The sequence below is a fragment of the Chelon labrosus genome, assembly GCF_963514085.1.
Source record: "Chelon labrosus genome assembly, chromosome: 8".
In the NCBI taxonomy this organism is placed as follows: domain Eukaryota; kingdom Metazoa; phylum Chordata; class Actinopteri; order Mugiliformes; family Mugilidae; genus Chelon; species Chelon labrosus.
Window position 1 is genome coordinate 12231822 of NC_140358.1, and position 23649 is coordinate 12255470.

The following is a 23649-nucleotide window of genomic DNA, read 5'->3' on the forward strand; positions in this document are numbered from 1 at the left end:
CAGTGTATCTTGTGTACTTGAGTCACTGCAGGGGAGGGGGGGGGACTCTCAAGGAAATTGGGGGGAAATTCCTTGCATTGTTCCTTTTTCCATCCTGCCCACGCTGGAGTACTGTTCATCAACTTTGTGCTTGTTTAGCTCCGATTTCACCCAGACATCTAGAAAGTCATACATATTTTAAACCACACAAAGTGGCCGAAGTAACACTGTCAAATCAGAATTATGAATTAGAATAAGACACTGATTTTGAAGCCTAAATTGTGCTTTAAATAAAATATACAGTCATGCAGTAGGCTGATCCCTAAATATTTGTGGCCAGGCATGATCCATACAGAGTGGCTCTGTTTACCAGATCTGATCAGGCACATGGTGGTGGCTTTATCTTTCAGTAGTATACTGTCGAGTTAGTGTTGAATTTTGTTGTGCCTCCCGACGAAACGCTGCTTCCTCTCAGACTATTGTTCTTGGGCAATCAATGAAATGACATCAGTGTGTGTGTATACGTGAGGGAGACGGAAACAAGTGGGAGGAGATAGGAGTCGGTGGGAGGTAGCGTATTTATTCCACCTCTGCAACAGAATTTAAATCCCATACTTCCTTTTTTTGTAATTATAGACTCATGTTAGCCATTGCTTCATCTGAGTGGGACGGCTTCTTAAACGCTGGAAGACTACCGAGCGTCTTTAAACCTGTGGCAGACACCTGTGTGACAAGAGGAATTCTCTGCGCGCCGTGATTACGGTAAAAGCTCGCTGGCTGAGCCCGCCCTCTCTTTGATAGAAAACTCGGTGATGTCGCTTCGTCTTTAACGAGCTTGACCCAGAACCCGGGGAAGGAGGGGAAAAGAGGGCAGAAAACACTAAAAACACGGAATAGTCTGGGAGTAGCCGGGGCACGCTTTTTCAACAGCAGGTGAGTAAATTCGGAAAAGCTGCCAGATGTTTGATATGTACATGGGTTGCGATTTTTTTTTTCCCCCTCAACAGATAGTGGGTGCACTGCAGCGTTGGCAAGGAGTGGTCACATCATCGACAGAACGGCAACACGACTCCCCTCGGCTAACGCTAGCTAGCGATGCTAACGGGAAAGTTAAAGCCGTGTCCCGCTTTGTTGTTTCCTGCAACGTGTGCACTAATTACACAGTCGGAATCAAACATTTGATGCCAGCTGATAAAATCCAACGCGGTGTCCAAATAGGCTTTTTTAAGGCCGCTAAGCTGAACGCTAACTCCAGCTCTTGTGGCTAATCTTGTGTTTGCTATGCTAGCGCTAGCCGGCTGTTGGCAGCGATCTCGCTCGGCTATGTGGGTTATTGTGATGCTAACGTAGCAAGACAGCCAAACCAGGTCATACGGCTGCTGGGCGAGTGAATTCAAGCCAAGTGGGGCTTATTTGAGCTACAACATTGGCATTTATCAGGGTAGAAGCGTTAGCACAGCCTCGACACTCACTGACTCTAATGCGTCTTTTGTTCGCGAGAGTCAATTTATACCGATGGTGTTTTTTTTTTTTTTTTCCTTCTTCTTTCTTTCAGCCCCTGTGTGCTTTCGTGTGCTAGCTATGCGCGTCGCTCATTGCTATCTTAAAGCTAGCAAATGAATCCGCTACTGTACGTGGGGTGTCGCTTGATTTAAGGGGGTATGCTAACAGCTAGCTGCTCCAGATGGTTCACAGCAAGGTCTCTGTGTGAGAGGGAGAGATAGAGAGAGGAAGAAGAAGCGATGGATGGGAGTTTAAATTGACATGACAACGTGACGGTCAGGCGGGTTCACGGCACTGAAGCAGTCTGCTTCCCAAACATTTACTGCGGTTTGACCTAGTTCGTGCTGCAGCTGAAGTTAGCGTCATCCTGTCGGTAGCAGACAGTTTTATCAGCTGGGTGCAGATAAGCAGATTTTATATTATCGCCTCGACGGTTATCGATAATAGGAAACCTCCGGGCACCTGAAGGTAATTGAAAACCTCTTGTTTGACTAGACATGTGCATATATATATATATATATATATATATATACAGTATGTTGCAGTCTCCTGTTGTCGCCTGTCCCAAAGGTGGAGACTATTAGTTTGTAAGCCTGTGAACCAGTTGGGTGGGTCATGTGTGAACTTGTTTTGTTAGGAAAATGTCTGGGTGGGGATAACTGTCAGCCTCAGTGTGGACAAGTACACCAGCTTTACTCTCATAAACAGTTGTTTCATACAGGCACATATCACCTGGTGTGTTTTTTTTATACCTTCCCAGGTGGGCTTTAGGTTTATCCTGGCTTATAGTTTATATATGTGTGCACTTTAGGAATCAGGGTGTGTGTGTGTTTGATGTGCTGCAGGTGCCACTACTAATAACACCATATGTCAGTCTTTCCTGACTGAGTCGGTGTTTGATTGTTGATCTATGCTCCCAGCACTGACCGCAGTTGTGTCTGCTCTCCTGAGGTGTGTAGGTTAATCCACAAAGGGCCTTACGTGTGTGTGTGTGTGTGTGTTTGTGTGTCAGCGTATGTGCGTTCATATTAGCATCACATGTGTATGTGTTAGAAGGTAAGTGGATTACTTGGCTAAAGCTTCAATCTCATTACAAGCCATGCTCGGCTTAAACCAGCCCCGGTGGCATCACACCGACTTTGTCTCTAAATTACAGCGTCGGTTGCCTCGAGATGCAAGAACAGATGTGAATTTTGACAGTGAGTGTGTTGTTTCAGTGGGAGTTCTCGCCGCTGATGGCAGGTGTAAAAGGTGATGGCGGGGTTTCATTAAGTCCACAAAGGCTGTGCTGTCGGCTGCATGTGCATACGGTCACAGATGTCTTCTGACGGGGTCGAGTGAGTCACGCTGACTGACGGCTGCTCTATCAGATGAAAATGTGTGACTCGTGATTTGTCAGGGTTTGATCAGATGTTGCTGACCTCGAGGCACGCTGCTTAACATTTTGAACTTTTGTTCCCGTCATGCTTTGGACAGCAGAACATGACCCTTCCTCTGTTCACTCTTGTTCCCTCTGCCTCTAACGATTAAAAAAAAAAAAAAAAAAAAACGAGCTGTGCTGATAAGGTTTTTGTGCGAAAGGTTTTGGACATTCAAAGTCCATGCGGTATAGTGAATGAAGACTTTTCTTTTACTACCTTTCTTGTCATTACAGACATTTTTTGGCATCTTGGCATCTTAAATGTTCTGTCATGGAACACAATGTAATGTACACATGATGTTTAAAGATTTACATTATCATTTAGGAGTAGGGATAATAATAAAAATCACGCTTTAGAAATACAAATCTGTGACTTTGTGGCCTTTTGGATGAAGTGACTTAATGGTTGGACTGTAGCCATTTAGTTTCGTGTTGACCAACTAATCTTGTCACGTATAGAAAAAAAAAACCCCACAAGAGCAAATAGATTCAGTGGTCAAAGTGTAGTAATCAAAGTAAACAAACCGAGCAAACCTAAAAGAAGTAACTTATGAAATAAAAATGTGATTCAGCTGTGCAGGTTCACAGAACTACCTCTCAAAGGTCATGAAAGCAGAACAGAAAACTGTAGATAAAGAACAAGATTAGCACAAATGGGAAGTGGATTGTGATCGTATGATCAACATATTGACCGTGGGGGATTTTTTAGCACAAAAGAGAAACGCTGTTAATGGAGGAAGCCAACCATCAGTTGGTGGTTTATCAAAGTGTACGTCCCACAGGCTGTTAGTGGTTTGTGTGCAAGTAGCTCTGTTGAGGAAAATTTGGTATGGTGAGCCAAAGAAGCCATTGCAACCTTTTACTCATCTCTGATGTCGAATCCATAACATCCTGTTTCTCAGGAAGTGGAAAAGAGGGGAAAGGGGAGGGGAGCAGCGACGGGACGGCATTGATTGTTTTCATTGTTCAACAAAACTCACCGCTGACTTTCAAGGCCAAAACTAACAGCTGTGAGAGAGGGACATGGGTGGAGGACGGGAGTCATGAGTATGTAAAGTGCAACGCTGTCTAAATGTACCCCTCCTCCCGACACACCCTGACACACATCCATGCTCACTCGAATGTGTCCAATGATGTTCTCCTTGGTGTCCGGCTCCTTTCACATTTGCTCTCTGTTGCACAAACTTCTCATTGTTTCACCAACCTCCCGCACCGACAGCTGCGAATTCCCTCCTGGTTGCGGTTTAACCGTACACACACACACACACACACACAAAGTACACGGTCACTTTCCCAAAATTACACTTGCCAAGAAATATCAATCACAGTTTATAATCCATCTCATTTAATTGACAGTTGTGCTCATTAGTGAAATAAGATAGCTTGTGAATGACGGTAATTTACTGTGCGTGAGATAAGCCGGGAATGAGACTGTGTTAACATGTGACATATAATTATGGAAGGATGCTGGCCGGGGAGAGCTTTACATAAATAGTTGGTTTGTCTGCGTTTGGGTCACGGTGACTGGTGAACTTCCCTTGAAATGCTACAACGGCAAATTAAACAATGAATGATAATTAGCCAGTGTCATGCTAAGGTCGCTTTGCAGCGGACGAGTGGGTGGGCTGCTGTGCTGAATTGGCAGGAGACAATGCAAGGAATGCAAGATTAGCTTTTTATCTTGTATTCAGCACTCTTTACCTTATCTCCACCCCCTCTCATCTCTTCCTCATGCTTACCCTCTAGTCGCCTCTTTTTTTTGCCTGCCCGTCCATTTGTTTTATGTGTTTGTAGTTCTTATGCTCTGTCTGTCTCTGTCTCTGGTGGATAATATCAGGCCTGTCTTGTCTTTGACCATATATAGACATGCATGGTACAGGGCAGCAGTTTGTGATTTGCTCAGGTAGGAGATTATGACTCCGGGTGAGTGTGTGTGTGTGTGTGTATGTGACATCATGTCTTCCTGTCAGCCCTGTCCCGCATGCAAATCCTGGTTGTGGTTCTTACAGATTCCTTTGTCCTGGGAAATGTACTTGGGCCACTCCTCGTTTTCTCATCAAGCCATGTCACCCCCCCCTTTTTTTTTCCCAAGCTGGGAAGTTTTTTAAATAAGTAAAGTCATATATGTGTGTGTGCGTTAGTCATCGGCGTTAAAGGCGTACAGGAACAGACGTAGGCTTCAGTTTAAAAGCTAAAATGAAGGTGTTGAAATAACAGTTACCGTGTCGTAATATTCCGTCTGTGGTGACGTCATTATGTCTGTCTGTCTTTCTTTTTTGGCTTTGCACAACCAGATACAGATGAAACTATGAGTCATTCATCGGTTCATTTAACTCGATACGTGCATGCTTATCTCTCTGGTTGCACTGTGTTTGCACAAACAGACACCTGCTGCCTGAAGAGTAAATGCAGGTCCCTGTTTGTTGCCCAAACCCCTGGACTCCTGACTCTATGAAAAGTGTGTTTGTGCATGTTGGCCCGACAGACAAAGAGAGAGACACACACACACACACAGTAACTGACATTTGGTTGCCCCTCCTCTACCTTGTCCAACCGGTTCTGCAGGTGTTTCTGAGTGTGGCAATGCATGGCTTTATTCACCTTTCAAGCCAGAGCTGGTGAGAAGGCAGGTTGCTTTAACACAGGCTGCATCAACAGATAAGAGGGTCTGAGTTTCTACTTGTTTGTCTCTGATATAACAATGTCTTTTCTTTTCTGTGCCCAGATAACAAAGAGGTGTAGGGGGAGGGAGAAAGGGCAGCTAAGTTGAAAGAACAAGAGTAGATCACTGATGGAGTTGGGCCAGTGGTAGATGAAGGCTGATTAGAGAGAGAAAAGGGGCTGGGAGGAACGGACACCGTTAAGGCTGCAGTTGAAAAACAAAAGTTGATAAGGGAACATGTGGTTCTTGAAAGCTGTTAGTATCTCTACAATCCTCCTTTCTTTTTATGCTGACGCTCGGTGTTCTCTGGCTCAGGAAGAGCTGCTGCAGGTTTGTGAACTGCCCACAGCTAGCTGCCGTACACAGTGCTGAGTAAATACAGGGTGTGTCTGAAGGCTGGGGCTACTGTATGCCTCTGTCTCTCGCTGTGCTTTTCTGCTCACAGAGCAAACACAACTCTGTTGACACACTTGTGCGGTATTCTCACTATGTTGCTGTTTTTCAAATGGAGGTGCCTTCTCTAAAACACTTCTCTCTTGTTATTCCCTCCTTTCCACCCCCTCCTCTGGCTTTCCCTGCAGTCCGTTCCTTCTTGTTTCTGGGGCTTGGTGGTTCGTTGACCTTCTACACATGAACATCTAGAGCGCCATCTCTGACCTTGGCGTGATCTCTCACCTCTTCTACCAAACCACGCCCACAGGTGAAGGTGTGTATTTTCTCTGAACTGAGTGTTTCTGAATTAAATAAACCTACAACAGCCAATGATAGCATTGAGATTTTTTTTTTTTCTTATTCAAAATTGTAGATACATGAAATATAAATGTATTTGCTTGTGGCATTATTTTCTAGTGTGCCGTCTTGAGGCCACCAAAAGTCCAGAGGACACCTCTACGCATGCATGCATTATGAAATTGTAGTTTATTGATCTGCATGCATCGGAAAATATGATGTTGACAAATACAATATTACAATAAGTACCTCCACATTATTGTGGCTAATCAATGCGTTTCTGTCGGTCAACTCCTGCACAGTCTGTCTGCTGTTACGCCTCAGTTGTACAACATTGTGTCATCTGACTTTTAATGGAACCATTTGGGTTGTTTGTTCTGCTGCGTTTTCGATTCACTGAGTACAGCCCAGGAGTGTTTTGACTGTTAAACTTTCATTTGAAAGCAACGCGTGCCAAAACTTGAATGAGTGAATCAACAATTAGAGGCCTTCCAAGGAACAGACGCACAAAAATCTAGTGTAGTGGAGGTGTGTTGCGAGTTTTAACTGGAAATACATCCTTACTGTGGTCGTTTCCGTTTATGTCCATAATAGAAGCCGAAAGAAACTATAGACTAAATAAATGTCACATCTGCAACGCTGCTTCCAAATTATTTTACATAGTTTGGGTTTGACTGGTGCTCCCTTAGGGATGTCATGTTGCTGCTTCTTCTTCATCTGCTTTTGGTTTAAGGGCACTTTAGAGGAGACTGGTCACCAACAACCGTTAAACTTCGGGAGCTCAACTTCTACTTATCTTCAACTGACTGCATTTCAACGAGCGTTAATTAACATTAATGTCATGGATTTAGTTGTGAGGCCAAACATTACATTACCACTGTGTGCACATTATGCTGCTACGCCAAGTGAAAAAGGAGAGCCCAGTAGCTTGTGGTTTGTCCAATTTTGCGGCCAAAAGGTGGATGTCAAAGGAGTTAATACCACTAATCCAAAAATAAATAAATAAAATAATCTTTCACTGATTCACTACTCCACCCAGTTCCCCCTAAATCATGAAAACAGCTGCAGCAGCAGTTCCATCACAGTAATTAGTTATTGCAGAAGCGTTTTGTCAAGTGTCTCCCGTACCAGTACCAGATGGTGCACGTTAACGAACAGTGTAATGATGTATGTATGAAGTGCAGCCCTTCGACACGCTCAGAAAGTAATCTTTTGGCAAAAACGATTAAATCGTTAGTTGCTGTTTTTTTGTATACAGTTAATGTTCAACTTGAATTTCATGACGGTGGCAGCCGTGACTAATGTGCTTTCATTGAAGCCAAAACAAGATATCCACTCTTGTGCAATCCTTACAGTGCCGGTTGTTCCCAAGAAGGCATCTCGGCTTCAGTTACCAAATAAGATCTTTCAAAAGATAAATTATATCCGGTGAAGTAACTCTTCCTGCTTACAATCAGCCACAAAAATCTGGCATTCTCTGGATCTTGCTAAACTTTATTCAGAGTGTCTGTTTTTGTCAGACACCTCCTCCGCTTGCAGGAGAGTTTTGAGGCTGTATGGATGTCTGTAACGCCCCCCTCTCTCCCCATGGGGCCATGTAGTGTGTATGGAGCAGTGTGAGAGCGCAGCAGCTCTGCTGGAGTCGGTCAGGGAGCAGGAGGTGCAGTTTGAACAGCTGACCCGGGCGCTGGAGGAGGAGAGGAGGAGAGTGGGCCTTCCCGCCACCAGCCCCTCGGCCCTGGGTCGCCCCCTCCCTCACACACAGGTAACACTCCCCGGAGAAACCGAACATGTCCGTGTCTCAGCCCCCATCTTCCACTTCCACATCCAGTCCATGGATCATTATTCCCTCCATCCAATCCATCTAGTGAACCCATCCATCATTTTCTCCCTTTGACATTCATCCATCGATCACTCATCCCAATCTCTCCTCGCTCCCTCTCCACCAGCGCTCGGCAAGTTTGTGTCTCTGCATGCCTGCGTGCTTCGCGATTACACATCTTTCTTCACGGACTCTGTATCTTTAAAGTCCATCTATTCTTCAGCTTTCATCTGCAGATGCATCACTTTCAAGCGTGCACTCGATGCTACTACTGTTTACGTGCCTGAGATGATGGTCACACTCATTCGGCATGCCTTCTTTGTCACTCACCGGATACACTCTGACATGTACACCTTGTCGGCCCCTGCCGTGGAATTTCAGTCATTTCCTTCTCTGTTCCAGCATGTCATGTCATGGGATATGGTTGTGTCTGTCGTACATGTGTCACATAGTCCTGCATCTTGAGCAAGTTTTTTTTTTTTAATGGAAGGATTTTATGTTTTGATTTTCATTTGGCACGTTTATTAAGCACTGTATTTTTTTTCTTCTGTTGTATATTGGATATGCATGTATCCAGTTATGTAGTTGAAAAGAACTTGTATTTGCTTTTTCCGTTGAGACAGTTTGTGCAAAATGTGTCAACCATAACAGATTTTTAAACGCCCTTCAGAGCTGCAACTATTTCCCCATTCCTTTTCTTGATCGCTTGGTAAAACACCAGGAAATCCCCGTCAAAATTTCCTGCAACCCATGCTGATTCATTCAAATATATTGTTTTGTCCGACCAACAAAAATCCAAACCCCAAGATATTCAAATGACTCTCACAGAGGGCTGGGAAGACCAGAAAACATTCATATTTGAGCTAACAGTATGCAGTATGTTGGCAGTTATAAAATAATAATCAAATATCGAAATGTTTGCTGGATAATGTTGTGTCAGTAGAGTAATTGAAGGGTTGAGTTGTATTAAGGTATCCCTTTCCTAAATCTCCCAAATTATTTGGTTGAACAAAGTCACGATGTTGTCTTACTGTCTCTAACAAAAAAGACACACAAATCAGTAAACTTTACATTTATACATGTAAACTTGCAAGATCCATTGTCATTTTACTCTACACAAAGATTCAGATTTTATGCACATACACAGCGATAGAAAAATCCTCCTAAATGTTTTGCTTCCTTTGAGGGCTTGCTGACATTACATCTGATGTTTTGTCTATTTGTATCCTTGGAACGAAGAAGGCTATGAAAACATTAATTTATTTTTACGACCTTGTGTAAACTGTCAATATTAACAATGCTAATAACACACACTCTCTGCAAGTGCTGCTCCAAATAGATGCCAGAGTTGCTCGTAAACGAGGCGGTATTATTAAAAGAAGAACTGGCTTCGGAGAAGTGTGCTCTTTTTTGTCAAAAATGTACAGACTCCACTTCCCACTGCTTTTTAATAGCAGCCCTGCCTCCTTGTGGACATAACTCTGAATGCAGTATGATATTTGCTAATGAGGTGGGAGTCGGTGTGTGATAAGTGCACAGACTGCTCTCTTCTTGTTTTTCTCAGTAACGTTGAAACCGATAGTAGTTCTGGGTGGTGGAACAGTTGCTGCAAAAAAAATTCCAAATCGGCAGTGACATGGCTACTTAACGTCCATGTCATACAGTGTGACAGTAATTGATTATGTAAGAGTTTATGCAGAAGGAAGCAGGGCGTGTGGCTGGGTGGCTGCATTCCAAATATCCTCCTACACGGCTGGCAGTGATTCACACACGATAAACATGCAGGGACGGTTTGGTCAGCACTGAATGTGCTTCAGGAGCAGTAATATCTGTGTGACTGTTAGAAACTAGATAGCTCTGGCTATTGGGAACCTTGCCTCAGACTTCAGTTTTATATATATGTTGTTTCACCAAAAGTACATGATAAAAACATTATATTTTGTAAATCTTCACAATGAGTTTCATTGATCACTTTTTCTCTTTCTTCTCAGAACGGGCGTTTAGGTGATGCAGACATAGAACGACTGAAACTAACTGACTCATACATAAACGGCACACAGGTGTGTGTGTGTTGGTCTATATGAAAAAAATTACTTTTCTTGTGTTTTTGCAGTGAACGTCGGTGATTAAATATTTAACTGTGTGGTGTTTCTGCTACAGTACAGGATGGTGGACCCAGCACATGGTGCTCTAGATGAGAGCTACACACCAGAGGACGATTCCCAGGAAGTACACTCAGTCTTTTCTGAGGAGGGAACAACACGGCGGATGGATAATGGGGTAGGCTGATATGAGACTTGTTTCATTTTCATCGTCATCAGTCATGGCTTAAGTCTAAAATCCTGATCTCACTGTCCCTCAGATGAAGAAACCAATCTCACGCACAGTCCTGCCTACGGACCCGATGTCCATTGATGGGGGCATGACGGTGCCCAGTATGGCCGTGTACAGCGCCACCCTGGATCGTCCTTATAGGCAGGTCGGAGGAGGAGACTACCCCACTGCTACAGTACCCAGAAACTACCACTACGGCCCTATAGGGGGATACGATGACTACCGAGGAGGTCCGCCATCAGAGGCATACACTAGTCTGAGCAGGGGCTCGCACATGGATGATCGTTACAGGTACAGGAGCATAGACCGTTCTGGGCAACATCTTTATGGTGAAGGAATACATTGACACAAAGTATATTATAATCAGTGTGTACAAACAAATAATTTCCCATTTTTCTTTATTAAAATGATCAGTGTATCAGATTTATCCCATTATTACACACAAACACTCTGCTTGACAAGGAAAATATACAGATATTCTGTCCACATTTAACACTAAAAAGATTCAGTCATTGTGCTGAAAGAAGATTATCTTCCACCTTTTATACCCAGCTTTTATGCTTCAGATTCAAAATAGATGATCAGGTACATCTAAGACGGACTTCAGCAGAATTCATAGTTAAGAAGATGACACCATGTTTACTGGACTCTAATCACTTTCCATCTTTTCATCTATCCCATCTTTACTCAGGCCAGTCGATGGCTACCGAACTCTGGACTCTGGCTACCGGGCTCCCAGCCGTCAGCAGCTCGACCCGTATGCGGCGCAGCCCCAGGTGAGCCGTGGAATGAGGGCCTTGGGCTCAGCGCTGGAGATGCGTTATGGCCACGGTCACTTCGGTTTGGAGGATGACCAGCGCAGTGTGGGATATGATGACTATGGCATGGGGCCCCCACCCATGCACCCTGGAGGTTATGGCACCATGCCACGCTTGGGGCCAGGCCCCGGGGGCATGGACAGACGAAGACTCAGGTAAAACACAAATGCACTGCTCTATAGTTAATTCGTAACAACTTATCTCTTACTTGGGGCACACTCACGATATCTTCTTCTGCAACTTGCAGGAGCTGTGAGGATACTTTGGATGGGGACATGGGTGGAGTTGACCCTTATGCTTGGGGTGTTCCCATGACGATGGAGAGGGGCAGCATGGCTTCACTGGAGAGCACATTAAGAAAAGCTCCTCCGGCTTCATGGAGACAACCAGAGCTACCGGAGGTGATCGCCATGTTGAGCTACCGTCTGGATCCTGTCAAGACCAACGCCGCTGCTTTCCTCCAACATCTCACATTCAAAAATGATAAGGTGTGACAATCCTCACAGTCACAGAATATAAGCATTTTATTGGGATATTTTTTTTTGTATTACAAGTTTTTCATGTGTTAATTTTGTTTTTAGGTTAAGTCAGAAGTGCGTCGCCTGAAGGGCATCCCATCCTTGGTGTCACTGCTGGACCACCCCAGCAAGGAGGTGCACCACTCGGCCTGCGGAGCGCTGAAGAACATTTCATACGGACGAGACCAAGACAACAAGATCGCCATCAAGAACTGCGACGGAGTGCCTGCTCTGGTCAGGTTACTGAGGAAAACCCGTGACCAGGACCTCACTGACACCATCACAGGTATCAAGCCTCATATGATGCCTGTTTTAATTGTTCATTTGTTATTTTCAGACACTCAAAAAGGATTATTTTAGTTTGGTAATGCATGATATATAATATCATATCCTTTGATGGCTAAACTGTTTCTCTTATTGCCGTAATAGTAATTGTATTTACTATATTGTCCCAGGCACCTTGTGGAACCTCTCATCCCATGATTCGGTAAAGATGGAAATTGTGGACCACGCCCTGCATGCCCTGGCTGACGAGGTGATCGTTCCACACTCGGGCTGGGAGCGAGGGAGCAGCGGAGGAGAAGAAAGCTGCAAACCACGCCATCTGGAGTGGGAGACCGCCTTGACCAACACTGCTGGCTGCCTTAGGTAAGGAAGGGATCAATGGTTGGAAAGCAGAGAATGTTAAAGAAGGAGAAAGAGAGGCTTATTTTGAGAAGAAAACATACAATTATGTGTTTAACTTCTCCCTCTCTCCAACAGGAATGTGAGTTCGGAACGCAGCGAGGCCAGGCGAAAGCTGAGAGAATGCACAGGACTGGTGGATTCACTCATGTACGTTGTCCAGTCACAGATCAACCGTAAAGATGTGGACAATAAGGTAAGACGGCTACATATTTGTGTACTCTGTACTTTTCTTTTTTTGTAAGTAGTTTAAGCAAGTGTTTTCTGTGGTTTTAATTTTTTTTTATCTTTTGATCCCTTCTTCCTGTAGTTGGTGGAGAACTGTGTCTGCCTCCTGAGGAATCTGTCCTATCAAGTTCACCGTGAAGTCCCTGGCTGTGAACGCTATGCAGAGGCCCTACCCGTCAACCAGGGCCCGGCCCCAGCTAACAAAGGTGGCTGCTTTGGCTCCCGAAAGGGCAAAGGTCAGTGTCGGACAGCTATTACATCTTCGGGGTGCACTGTGAGATTTGCTGTTGAAAAACGGGCAGTTGCTGGTGTGTTGGCTTGTTGGTGGCAGAAGCACCTGTCGCTGTTTTTCACACTCTACCACTGTTTCCCCCTTTTTCCTCTTCTCCCTCCTCCTCCTTTCTTCCCACCCTCCTTCACTTCTTCCTGTGTCTCTGCTGTGTTTAGATGAGTGGTTTTCCAAAGGTAAGATTCTCTTCTTGGTGTTCTCCCTTTAAAACTATTATCTGCTTTTTTTTTTTTTTTTAACTAACACAAAATTAAACTTCATCCAAAAAAAAAGAAGAATTCACCTGCAGTAACAGGCATGTTCACTTGATGTCACACGTATGGCATTGCACGCTTGTTCCAGTGGTTGCATGTTGACATTTCAAAGCAGACGGCTGAGGATATCTGGATGCTCATCTCACCCTCATCGCCATCATCATTCACTGATAATCTTTTGTTTTATCTCCTCAATGTTTTCTCTTATTATCTTTCCTCCAGGAAAGAAAGATGGGGATTATGGAAGTGGAGATCAGATTGATATTCCAAAGAGGACAACACCTGCCAAAGGTTTGCTTGTCTTTTCTCTTCAAATTATCCACCACTGGGCAGTCATTTTATTTGTAAATGTTAACATAATCACTTCCTGTAAAATGAAGGTATCTAGTCCAAAAGGCAGGCTTTTTAAGGAATAATATTTGTACATGTTTTGTATCAGTATTTTTGTGTTTCAAACTCATAATGTGATCTAAACTATATTTCTCGAAGGTACCTTATACATCACATCACATTCCGTTGCCCTTTAATCAACTGTTAGGACTGCTAGTCTAGCACTTGTCTTCTTTAGTCATGCTTATTTAAGATGTTTTATATTGAGCCTTAAAATTCCCAGAATACGAGTTGAAAAATGAGTTTCATACAGGTTTTATTTGCATTAGGCAGAAATGTTGACGGGTGGGAAACTCTGCAAATCCAATCTAACACCTGTGTCTTTCTGTTTGACGTCAGGTTATGAGCTGTTGTTCCAGCCAGAGGTGGTCCGTATTTACACATCATTGCTCAAAGAGACCAAGAACCCTTCAGTTCTTGAGGCTGCTGCCGGCGCCATTCAGAACCTGTGTGCTGGCCGATGGACTGTAAGTGTCATGTCTTAGATTTGATATGAATCTGAATCATCTGCATTTTTCATCTTTTTGAGTGCACAAACCGATGTCTGTGTCTTACTGTGTCTGTGCTGTTTTTTTTTTTTTCCCAGTATGGTCGGTACATCAGGGCCACTGTGCGTCGGGAGAACGGTCTTCCTATGGTAGCAGAACTCCTTGGTCATGGCAATGACCGTGTGGTTAAGGCAATGTCTGGAGCGTTGAGGAACCTCGCTATTGACAACCGTAACTGTGAACTGCTTGGTGAGATTGTTGTCTTTACATTATTTGATATTATATCTTACATTATTTGACATTATTTAACGACATGCCACTAATACCTAATTTATCTTGATATGATTAATGCACTTGGCAAATGTCTATGAGCTTTATTGAGGGCTAAACTTTACGCCAGCATATTCTGACTCACTGTTTGTACTGCAGGTGTGCATGCAGTGCCTCATCTCGTGTCCAACCTGCCTGGAGGCCAGAGTCAGTCTGGGCGCACTCTATCAGAGGAGACGGTGGTGTCTGTACTGAGCACGCTCGCTGAGGTGCTTGGCAACAATTTGGAGGCAGCAAAGGCCCTCAGAGTCTCACAAGGCATTGAGAGACTGGTGCTCATCACCAAGGACGGGTACGTGTCTTGAATTTAGAAATGAAACTTTCAGCGTGTTCTCTGACCATCAGGTGCTCACACTTTGTATCTACAAAAAAGCCGCGCAAGAGTGTGTGTTGTGATATGACGGATGAAGCAACTTTGGTGTTGCTGTGTTTACACTGACACCAGTATTCCACTAATACTCAAAATAATCACCTCAATCAGAACAAACTGGCCTGATGTAAAGGACCTTCAGATTCATTCAGAAACATTTCAAGAAATTATTATTATTAAATATAAGAACATATCTTTTGTTTTCCTGCAGCAAACGTTCAGACCGTGAGGTGCGAGGGGCTGGCCAGGTGCTGCAGCTCATCTGGGCTCACAAGGAACTGCGTCGAACCCTGGAGAAAGACGGCTGGAAGAAGACAGACTTCATGGTCAACCTCAGCTCCAACACCGGCACCACCAACGGCCCGAGCACCCGAGCTAACGGCACCTACGAAGACAGCACCACACCCTTACTGGACAGAGGTGAGTCTTGGAGGAATTGCTTGCTAAAGGTTTGAAAGAGTTTACATTTGACATTTATTTTTCTTGTGCTTCATTTTAGGGGAGAAGAGGGACATGATTCCACTAAATGACCTTGGCCCTGGTTAGTACACTTATCTTTGCTGTTTGTTTGTTTTTTAATCAAGAATAATGTGTACAAAATGTTATTTCGAGATTAAGATTATGTGACTTTATTTTAATTTATTCCTATGCTCTCTCAGAAGGCTACTCAACACTGGACCAGAGAGAGAGGAGACACACTCTGGATGAGACCACAGACACTTTACCGGTACTTTAGATTTCTGTCCAGCACACTCACTTGTAGCATTGCTGACACTAATCCCTAACGCCCTGCACAGCTGTGAATATGTCCTGACTTTAACCTTCAAAACCTCACCAGTACTGACACGTTTCTTTTCTCACGCTCTCTTCCTGTCCACCTTCCTTCTTTCTTTTTCTTTCTTTCTCTCCGATTGTCTCTCAGCGAGGGGTATATGGGGGCAGAAAGGGCTCCCTGCCTCTGTTGGACTCCTACGATGGTTAGCCCTCCCCCCTCTCCTCTACCCCCCTCTGCATGTAACAGCATGGTATGTCCAACTGACCACTAATCCTGCATGGACTCTTACTAGCTGTGTTCCTTTGTCTCTTATAACTTTAAACCCTCAGTAAAACCTGGTCTGTGGTGGATGTTGTACTAAAACCCAGGCAGACGTCTATTGTTCTGACGCTTAAACTTACGAGTTGTGCTGTGTACATGCTGGTATAGTATGCTGCAAGTATGCTACTTGTACATTGTGGTCCATTTAATCTGTTAGTGTAGATTTGAACCCCATGCTGTTAATAAAGATGTAAATCCTTAATCTAGCTGTTATTTGTGCACTAGTGTTGTCACAGTACTTTGTTACCCAATATATAATAAGTAGTAGATAAGTAGAACAGCTACTGGCAGTCCAGACTAGATTATTTAATTCTGTCGTTATAATGTGGTGAGATTTGTGTTTAAGAGCAGCCTCTTGTGGTTGTTCTCAGATTTAACTGATTTGATTCACGGATGAGAAACAGGCAACGGGCGTTTATTGTTTGTTTATGTCCAGTTAAGAATTAGGATTTAGACGGGGAGAAAATACATGTGTAACAAAAATTATTGAGGTTGTAGCTATGTTAAGAAAGGTATGGAACCAATATGAGGCTGTTATTCAGAACTAATGTTGAAACTCAATTTTTGAATCTCAAACGCTTTAGGAAAACTTGAATGTAAACTGATTAAAAAACAGTTACATTTTCAGCATTAAACTTTTTTTGCAGTTTCAAATATTGGCATGATATTAAACCCCTAGAAAGCCATACACAGAAGCATAAATTTGTTATCTCTCTTGTAATTCTACCGTCTCTTTAATTTCAACACAACCAGCGCAGGTGTCAGCAGCACAGAGTATAGGCAGACGCATGACAAGTCGCACATTAAAGATGCGAGGTTCACTTCCTGTACTCAACGCATCATGAAATAACGTCACTTTATTTCTCCCCATGTTGTCTCAGCTTATCAGGCAAAAGATTTGTGTTGGCACATTGGCCGCTGTTGAGACATTATCTCAACTCTCTTTAACGAGCACTTACAACTTTTGATTGGACACAGGCAAATAGACCGTTGGATAAGAGTAGTAAAACATGTAGTGACTGTAGCTGCGTGTAAAAGTCGAAGTGAATGGAGCACAATAAACGGGCCGAATTGCACATACAGGGATAGAGACGTGTGTGTGAAGAAATCTTTCTTCTTGAACGTTGACGCTTCATTTTATCAACAATAACCAGATTAGTTATTGTGACAGCACTAGTGCACAGAGTGCCATACTTATACCACATATTAACTCTTTGTGTTTCCTTTTTAATTGACGTATAAATTAGCCACATTTTATTTTTGTGCTTGTATTTTGATTCATTTTTTTAAATCTGTGTTTTGCTGTTGTCCCTCCAGAAAAACTGATAGTATGCATCACCCAGACTGGGCCGTCTCTGCCCTACCACTGCTACTGAAGAGAGAAGACCCAGACTCTCTCCCCTCTCTCCCCTCTCTCTCTCTCTCTACCACCACACTAATGGGATCAAAAGATGAGGGCTGGCATCCAAAGAAAGTGGCCGTGTTGCAGGCGAAGGTTTCATGCAGCACACGCACGTACAGACACACACACACACACCCCTACTTTTTTATAAATTCATTCAACTGTAGCAGCAGAACTGTATTCCGTTTATAAATTATAATTATTCTGTAAAGGCAATCACCTTTGTTGACAATCATTTAATTCTGGTGTTGTCATCCTGCTTGTTTTATATTCTTTTTTTTTTTTGTTCTTCTTGCTTTTGTCAACAGTTTTGGTCAATTTTGTTATGGTCGACATGTTGCTGCCAACACCCGCATCCTAATTTGTATTTAGACTTCTGTGTAGGGTATATACTGTATATAAAAAGAAAATGGGACGGCTGCATTAGTTTTGGCTCATTAATTTAAATTAACTGGGATCGTTGGGAGGTTTGAGACACACCGACAGATTGCCCTGTAGATTGAGAATGTTGTTTATATAGGAGTTATTTACCTGTCTAGAGTTATTTTCTCTCGGTTGGGATGAGCACAGGTGTAGACAAGAAAGGGCAGGTGTGTGTATATTTGTCAAACAGTAAACCTGTGGCCACATGTGTGTGTGTGAGTGCGGAAAAACGAATATGGACCTTATGGAGTGAGTGTGTTTTTGTGTGTTTGTACCCATAAGAAACCACATGTTGATTATTCCATCGGACATCCTGTCCTGTTTTTATTGTGTGCCCCTTTTCCTGTGACAAAGCATTTTTTTTTCTTAGTTTTTATGTACCGACTGCCTCTTTTTGTGTTTGATACTTTAACCTGACAATTTCAGCTGCTTTGTTTTGACTTTTCTCATTTGGATTTAGCCGACTCTGACCAGGACTACACGACAAACCTGGTACATAGATGTGAAGCTTTGAACAAACACTACTATACCACTAAAATGTGTCGACGTAGGGCTTCAGAAACGCACTAGAGACACAACTTTTGCAGCAAGGGACTCTTTGGAATAATTATGTGCTTTTTAAGGCTAGATATTCCAAAAGAAAATAGCTTTGTAGCGTTCATACATGCACATCTAAGTTCATTTTGTACATTATAACACTTACATTTGAGAGGCTTCTTCACTCAGAGGAGACTCGAGTTTAAACCGGCGTATTGATAGACTGATGTTTAAATTGGGAGCTGGACAGAAAGCACATTTTGGTCTATGATCCAATTGTTTTTACCATTTTTATTTTTTGTTGTTGTACTTTCTTCCCTTTGTGTCTGTTTGTACTTTATTTTGGGGATTTGAATGTGAGGGAGAGGTGGTTGAGAGCATTATGCAATTTGTTCTTATTTTTAATCCCACTTTTACAGTTGAGTTGTTTTTAAAGGCAAAAGAGACCAATCATCGTTATTTCTGTTTTTTTTTTTTTTTTTTTTACTCTTCACACACATAGTATATTTGTACTGTTGCCTATCCATGTAAAATTATGCTGTACCATTCATACCTGCCTTGGCTCTGAGAAGTTGCTTTTTCAGTGACGTATGTAACTGGTAATACTGTTGTTTTTATAAATAAAGGTCTTTTCTTAGATGAGATTTGGCAATTTGTGATTGATATGGCTGCGTGTTGAGGCGAGGAAGGACTTTGGTGTCATGTAGATAAACACGTCTAATTAAAGAGAGGCAGCCTATCTGTGTAATTTCATCCCCTCGCTCTTGTCAAGGCAAATGGCAAACACTCTCATTTGACACTATGTTTAATATTCACTCTTAAACATCAGCGTGCTTCCTTGAGCTTTTTTCTTTCTTATGTGCTAATTTTCAAGGCTTTCTGTCAATGAAGTCATGTGTCACCAGACCCATTTGAAATGAGAACACTTTAATCTCCTGATAAGACCGCAAACTATGCTGCTGTCTTGTTTCATGTTGATTAACGTTTAAACACAACGTGCAGCGCAACTAAAGACCGTTATGTGTTGTCAGGTCCAGCTTTGCTCTCGTGTCCACTTACACCCGGAGCCACAGACTGACAGGGAATGGTATTGTGTATGTGTTTGCCCGTCAGGCTTGAGACATGTCTAAGGAACACACGAGGGTTGTGTGAGGACATGAAGGTATCTTGGCGTGTCCAGTATGCAACACATCTGAAGTGCATCTGAGACGGACTGCAAAGCAGCTGAAAGATCACGAGGTCTCTACGTGTGTGTGACTGAGTGAGAAAGTGTGATATTAGTCAGGCTATAATGTGTCAGCCTTTGACACAAAATGAGCCTTTAAATGTAACATATAAGATGCAAGGCTGTGCCTCATAGGGTCATATACATGGTGTTTTAGCAACATGGGGAATTTACACAAACTTTCCAGTTCATTGGGAACATTAGTGAAAATAAATGTATTGTAATATAACAGTCCTGCACTAAATCCACTAAATGTTCAGTTTCTATTGAAACGGTGTCTGAAAGGTGTTAATTCGACTATATGATCATTGTGGAGGATGTAGTTTGTGTGTTGTTAAACTAGATTGAATTAAACAGAAGTGTTTCTGTTATTTAGCCTAGCTCACTGATTAACATGCCGTTAATAATAGAGACATGTGTTGGTACAACGCAACACAATTCAGTATTAATGGAAACCACAGCCTCCAAAATGAAAACACAGTTGAATCAAGAGCTCTCTGTTATTTTAAACAAATGCTGAATACCATAACCTTCGTGAGGCTAAGGTTTAATGCAGGACTGTTAAATTATGATGCTTTCATTTCACTAGTGTATCTAATGAACTGGTCAGAGAGTATATTCTTCATTTAATAACTTTTATATGCAGTGGCAGGCTCAACGTTAATATTACTTGCCAAAAAATGTTAACTTCAGGATTGTTTTCTGCTGCTATCTTTTCTCTGAAGATTTCACTCTCAAAGTGGTAAATAATGAGTCAGGTATTTTTCACAAGGAATTTTCACATTTTATTCTTTTATTATTTTTCTGTAATGTGGGGAAGATAAACTCCAAACAGAACAATTTATTGCCTTCTTTTAGGAACAATTTGATTTCAAAATGTCGACCATTATTTGGCTTAAATGTTCAAATGTCTGTTCAAATCTAAGATCTGATCAAGCATTTTAATATTAACTTCCATTATTTCACACAATTAAAAACCGGATGCAGTGGACATTTTTTGCTGGTGCTGAATAAAAAAATAAAAAATAAAAAAATGGTTAATGGCTGTTTTAGTACAAAGTTTACCCATTTGCTTGCCTCGCTGACCTCTATTAGATTCCCTCTTGGCTTTACGGATCATAAAGAGACTTTAAAGACTTTCCCTTTGGAAAATATTCATTTAATATAACTCGGACAGATGACGTCTCATTACATGGTTAGCTGGATGTACTTCTACGCAGAACTGGTCAGCATAAAGTTTCTCTGCGTAAATAAAATATGACTCAATGTAAGACTTGTGTGTGGAGGGGTGCATTAGACAAACATGACTTCAGTACATCTACAAACATGCTACAGCACTAAGATGTAAGATGTAAAGTAGGTAATGAAAATGATTTAGATGCAGCTGTTACACTGTAAAATAAAGATCTATGGTTTTCTCCTCTATCTGACTCACAAGTGTGTGTGCATGTCTGTGTTAGTCACTGAGTGTCTAACACTTGTAACCTGTGCAGCTGGCACACACACACACACACACACACACACATACAGCTCTCCTTAAACCTGAGACCATCGAGCGCAGCAGATTCTACCCCCCCTCCCTCCTGCGTCCTGTCATTTGGTGTCATATCTATTTAAGGCTCCTCTGCTGTTCTTAATTTCCTCTCAATCTTTCTCTAAAGCTCTAATAGAAGCATCGACGTGTAAGTTCAGCAACACGCTGCATGTGAGGGGAAAACTGCTGGGAACACCAGAGGAATACAGCACGTGATTGGACAGGAATGACTGTTGCTTTGAGGAATTTAGCGCTGGATTTATCACAGTGAGTCCACATTAGAGACACCAGTTTGTGATACGCTAGGGGAGCCACCCCACTGTGGCTCAGTGCTTCCTTCCCAATGATCCCTCAAGCTATTCTGTGGAGGAAAGTGAGCAGTTTAGCAAACTAAAGACTTTGGTTTGAATGGTAACTCATGGATTCACTCGGCGTCCCTAGTCCGTCTTCTTCGAACTCGGACAACGAGTCCTCTGATCGCACCCCGGCCCCGGATTCCTCCCGCCGCACCACCCACACCGGCAAGCAGGACGGGCTCAGCGGCCTGGGCTATGGGCTCGGGGAGGCCTGGCAACACCTGAGGCCCTTCATCCCCTTCTTCCTCATCAGCTTCATGGTTGTCGCCCTCGTCTACCTGATGCAGGCCATCATCTATGGGGGACCATTCAAAGACCCTCTCTTCTTTGTCAAGTTCAATGAGCGCTGGCCCCGACCGACTCCAGGAAGAGAGGACTCTCCGTCCCCTACCGAGGGTTTCAGTACTGTCACCTCCTCGTCATTTGAGCAAGTCCTCATTGACATGAAAGGAGACAATGAGACAATGTGAACTGAAGAAACGATTACTTTCTCTCTGGATATCACAACAAGAACCCGCCAGGGATCACAACTGATCTAGCATTTGACAGGGAGACATTTGTTGCATATGTCCAGCTGTCCTCTACTCCAAACCCAGTTATAAAATGACACGTACGACTGGGGGAAATGGATTTTCCAGGTGCTTCTCAAATCAAGAAACTTCGTTGTAATGGTAATGTGTGTTCCTGGTATTTTTTAAGTCGGTGTGTTTACAAGGGCCTTAAAGTTTGTCAGAAACATCAGTATTAATTTTAAGCAAAATGTTTTAATTAAATTAAGTGTCTGTTTACGTAAAGTAAAGCATCAATGATATGAAATGTCATTACTTCAGTTCTGTCAGTGACGGCTGATGTTAGGGCTTGGACAAACACTCTTTTCCTGAAGCTAATATGAGCTTTTAACAGAGTTGGACAAAGTTACAGTCCTGCTTCGTGTTACTGTTCCACCTCCATCATGGCACAGTAATGAAATGCTGTTCAGGGAATCACAAAGAGGGAATTTTGTATGACAAACAACATGACTTGAGGGCTCATATTACCTCCAGCTTAACTGTAGAGGTCGTTCAATTTTGTCCCCATCACTTGAGCTGAAAAGGATTTACAAAGGCATCTCTTTGGAGCTTGTACAATTTGCATAACCTGTACTTTAATTGAGTATTTCCACCTTATGATCCACTCTTATATTTAGTATACACAGTGGATAACATTTAAAATGTTACATGCATTTAAAATGCAACATGTTAAAGATTATACTTGTGATTTTCAACCTTTTTGGGTGACACCATCTTAAAAATAGCACTGTATAGTCTGTGTTACATTCATGTGACTTTATTGCAGTAAATGTTCAAATGATTCAATATATCAGCAAAAATCTAAATAAAACAAAATTAAAAAAAACTGTTGGAGGAAGAGTCCAAAAGGGGAAAACTGAATTGTGGATCAGACCGTTTTCTTCTTTCTTTTCTCATTATCCATCTTGCGACCCCTCAAATTTATCTGCTGTCTGTGTATATGAAAGTCTTTGTCAAGATGTTCAAAAGCACCGGTGCTTCTGCATTAATATTTTTGTTACATTACTGTATTGGCACCTTTACCAACGCATTCCTTCACTAATGCTCAAACAGGGAGGTAGAGGCTATGAGTGGATAAACATCTTGTTAAATTGTTTATTCAGCTTCCTCAATGACATGTTATCCAAGGTCAGTCATTAAAACTGTTTACCCCAAATCACACCGTGACAGGGCTGGGAGGTTACTATTAACACCGTATTATGTTTTATTGTGTTCCTGTAAGGAGAGTCTCTTCAGCCATGGCAATGTGCCATTTATAGTGTCAATGTACTGTATATAGATATAAAATGAATGGAGACACCTATCCATTAGCTGACTGGGCCTTTCCGTGTGGAGATTGCATGTTGTCCCTGTGTCTGCGTGGGTTCTCTCCAGGTACTCCGGCTTCCTCCTACCGTCCAAACACATGCTCGTTAGGTTCATTGGTGATTCTAAATTGGCCGTAGGTGTGCATGTGAATGTGAATGGTTGTCTGTCTCTCTGTGTTAGTCCTGCAATAGCCGGGCGAACCTGTCCAGGATGTACCCTGCTTCTCGCCCGATGACAGCCTGGGATAGGAACCCGCCCCCACCCTGCCGCGACCCTTCACAGGACAATTATTATATATATATAAACTTAAAGTCCCTATATGCACCGTGTGATATAAGCACCTCAACCAATCCATGAGGGTAATGTAATGACATTTAGCTA

The 23649-nt window shown here is 42.7% G+C and overlaps 1 protein-coding gene across 9 annotated transcripts; it reads left to right on the top strand.

The window, feature by feature from the left end:
* The first annotated feature begins 291 nt into the window (after positions 1-291).
* Positions 292-18920, top strand: LOC311492083 (catenin delta-1-like). 9 transcript variants are annotated; one of them, XM_084550227.1, is made up of 22 exons: positions 292-912; positions 6146-6270; positions 7895-8058; positions 10107-10175; positions 10276-10395; positions 10478-10740; positions 11141-11422; positions 11515-11755; positions 11849-12071; positions 12241-12433; positions 12548-12665; positions 12780-12933; positions 13145-13162; positions 13463-13531; positions 13970-14097; positions 14217-14367; positions 14548-14740; positions 15030-15238; positions 15318-15359; positions 15478-15545; positions 15741-15843; positions 17232-18920. In XM_084550227.1, the coding sequence occupies exons 3-21, from the start codon at positions 7900-7902 to the stop codon at positions 15798-15800; spliced, it is 2760 nt and encodes a 919-aa protein (XP_084406353.1). In that variant the 5' UTR covers positions 292-912; positions 6146-6270; positions 7895-7899; the 3' UTR covers positions 15801-15843; positions 17232-18920. The 9 variants fall into 9 exon arrangements, with proteins under 9 accessions (XP_084406353.1, XP_084406357.1, XP_084406355.1 ...); XM_084550228.1 differs by lacking the exon at positions 292-912 and adding an exon at positions 1999-5894; XM_084550231.1 differs by lacking the exon at positions 15741-15843.
* Positions 18921-23649: the final 4729 nt, after the last annotated feature.

Bases quoted from the DNA above. Each gene is read 5' to 3' on its own strand.
- LOC311492083 (XM_084550227.1), top strand. From the start codon at position 7,900: ATGGAGCAGTGTGAGAGCGCAGCAGCTCTGCTGGAGTCGGTCAGGGAG. The intron at 11,756-11,848 runs GTGTGACAATCC...TTTTGTTTTTAG, and splicing joins TCACATTCAAAAATGATAAG to GTTAAGTCAGAAGTGCGTCG. The intron at 14,098-14,216 runs GTAAGTGTCATG...TTTTTTTCCCAG, and splicing joins TGTGTGCTGGCCGATGGACT to TATGGTCGGTACATCAGGGC.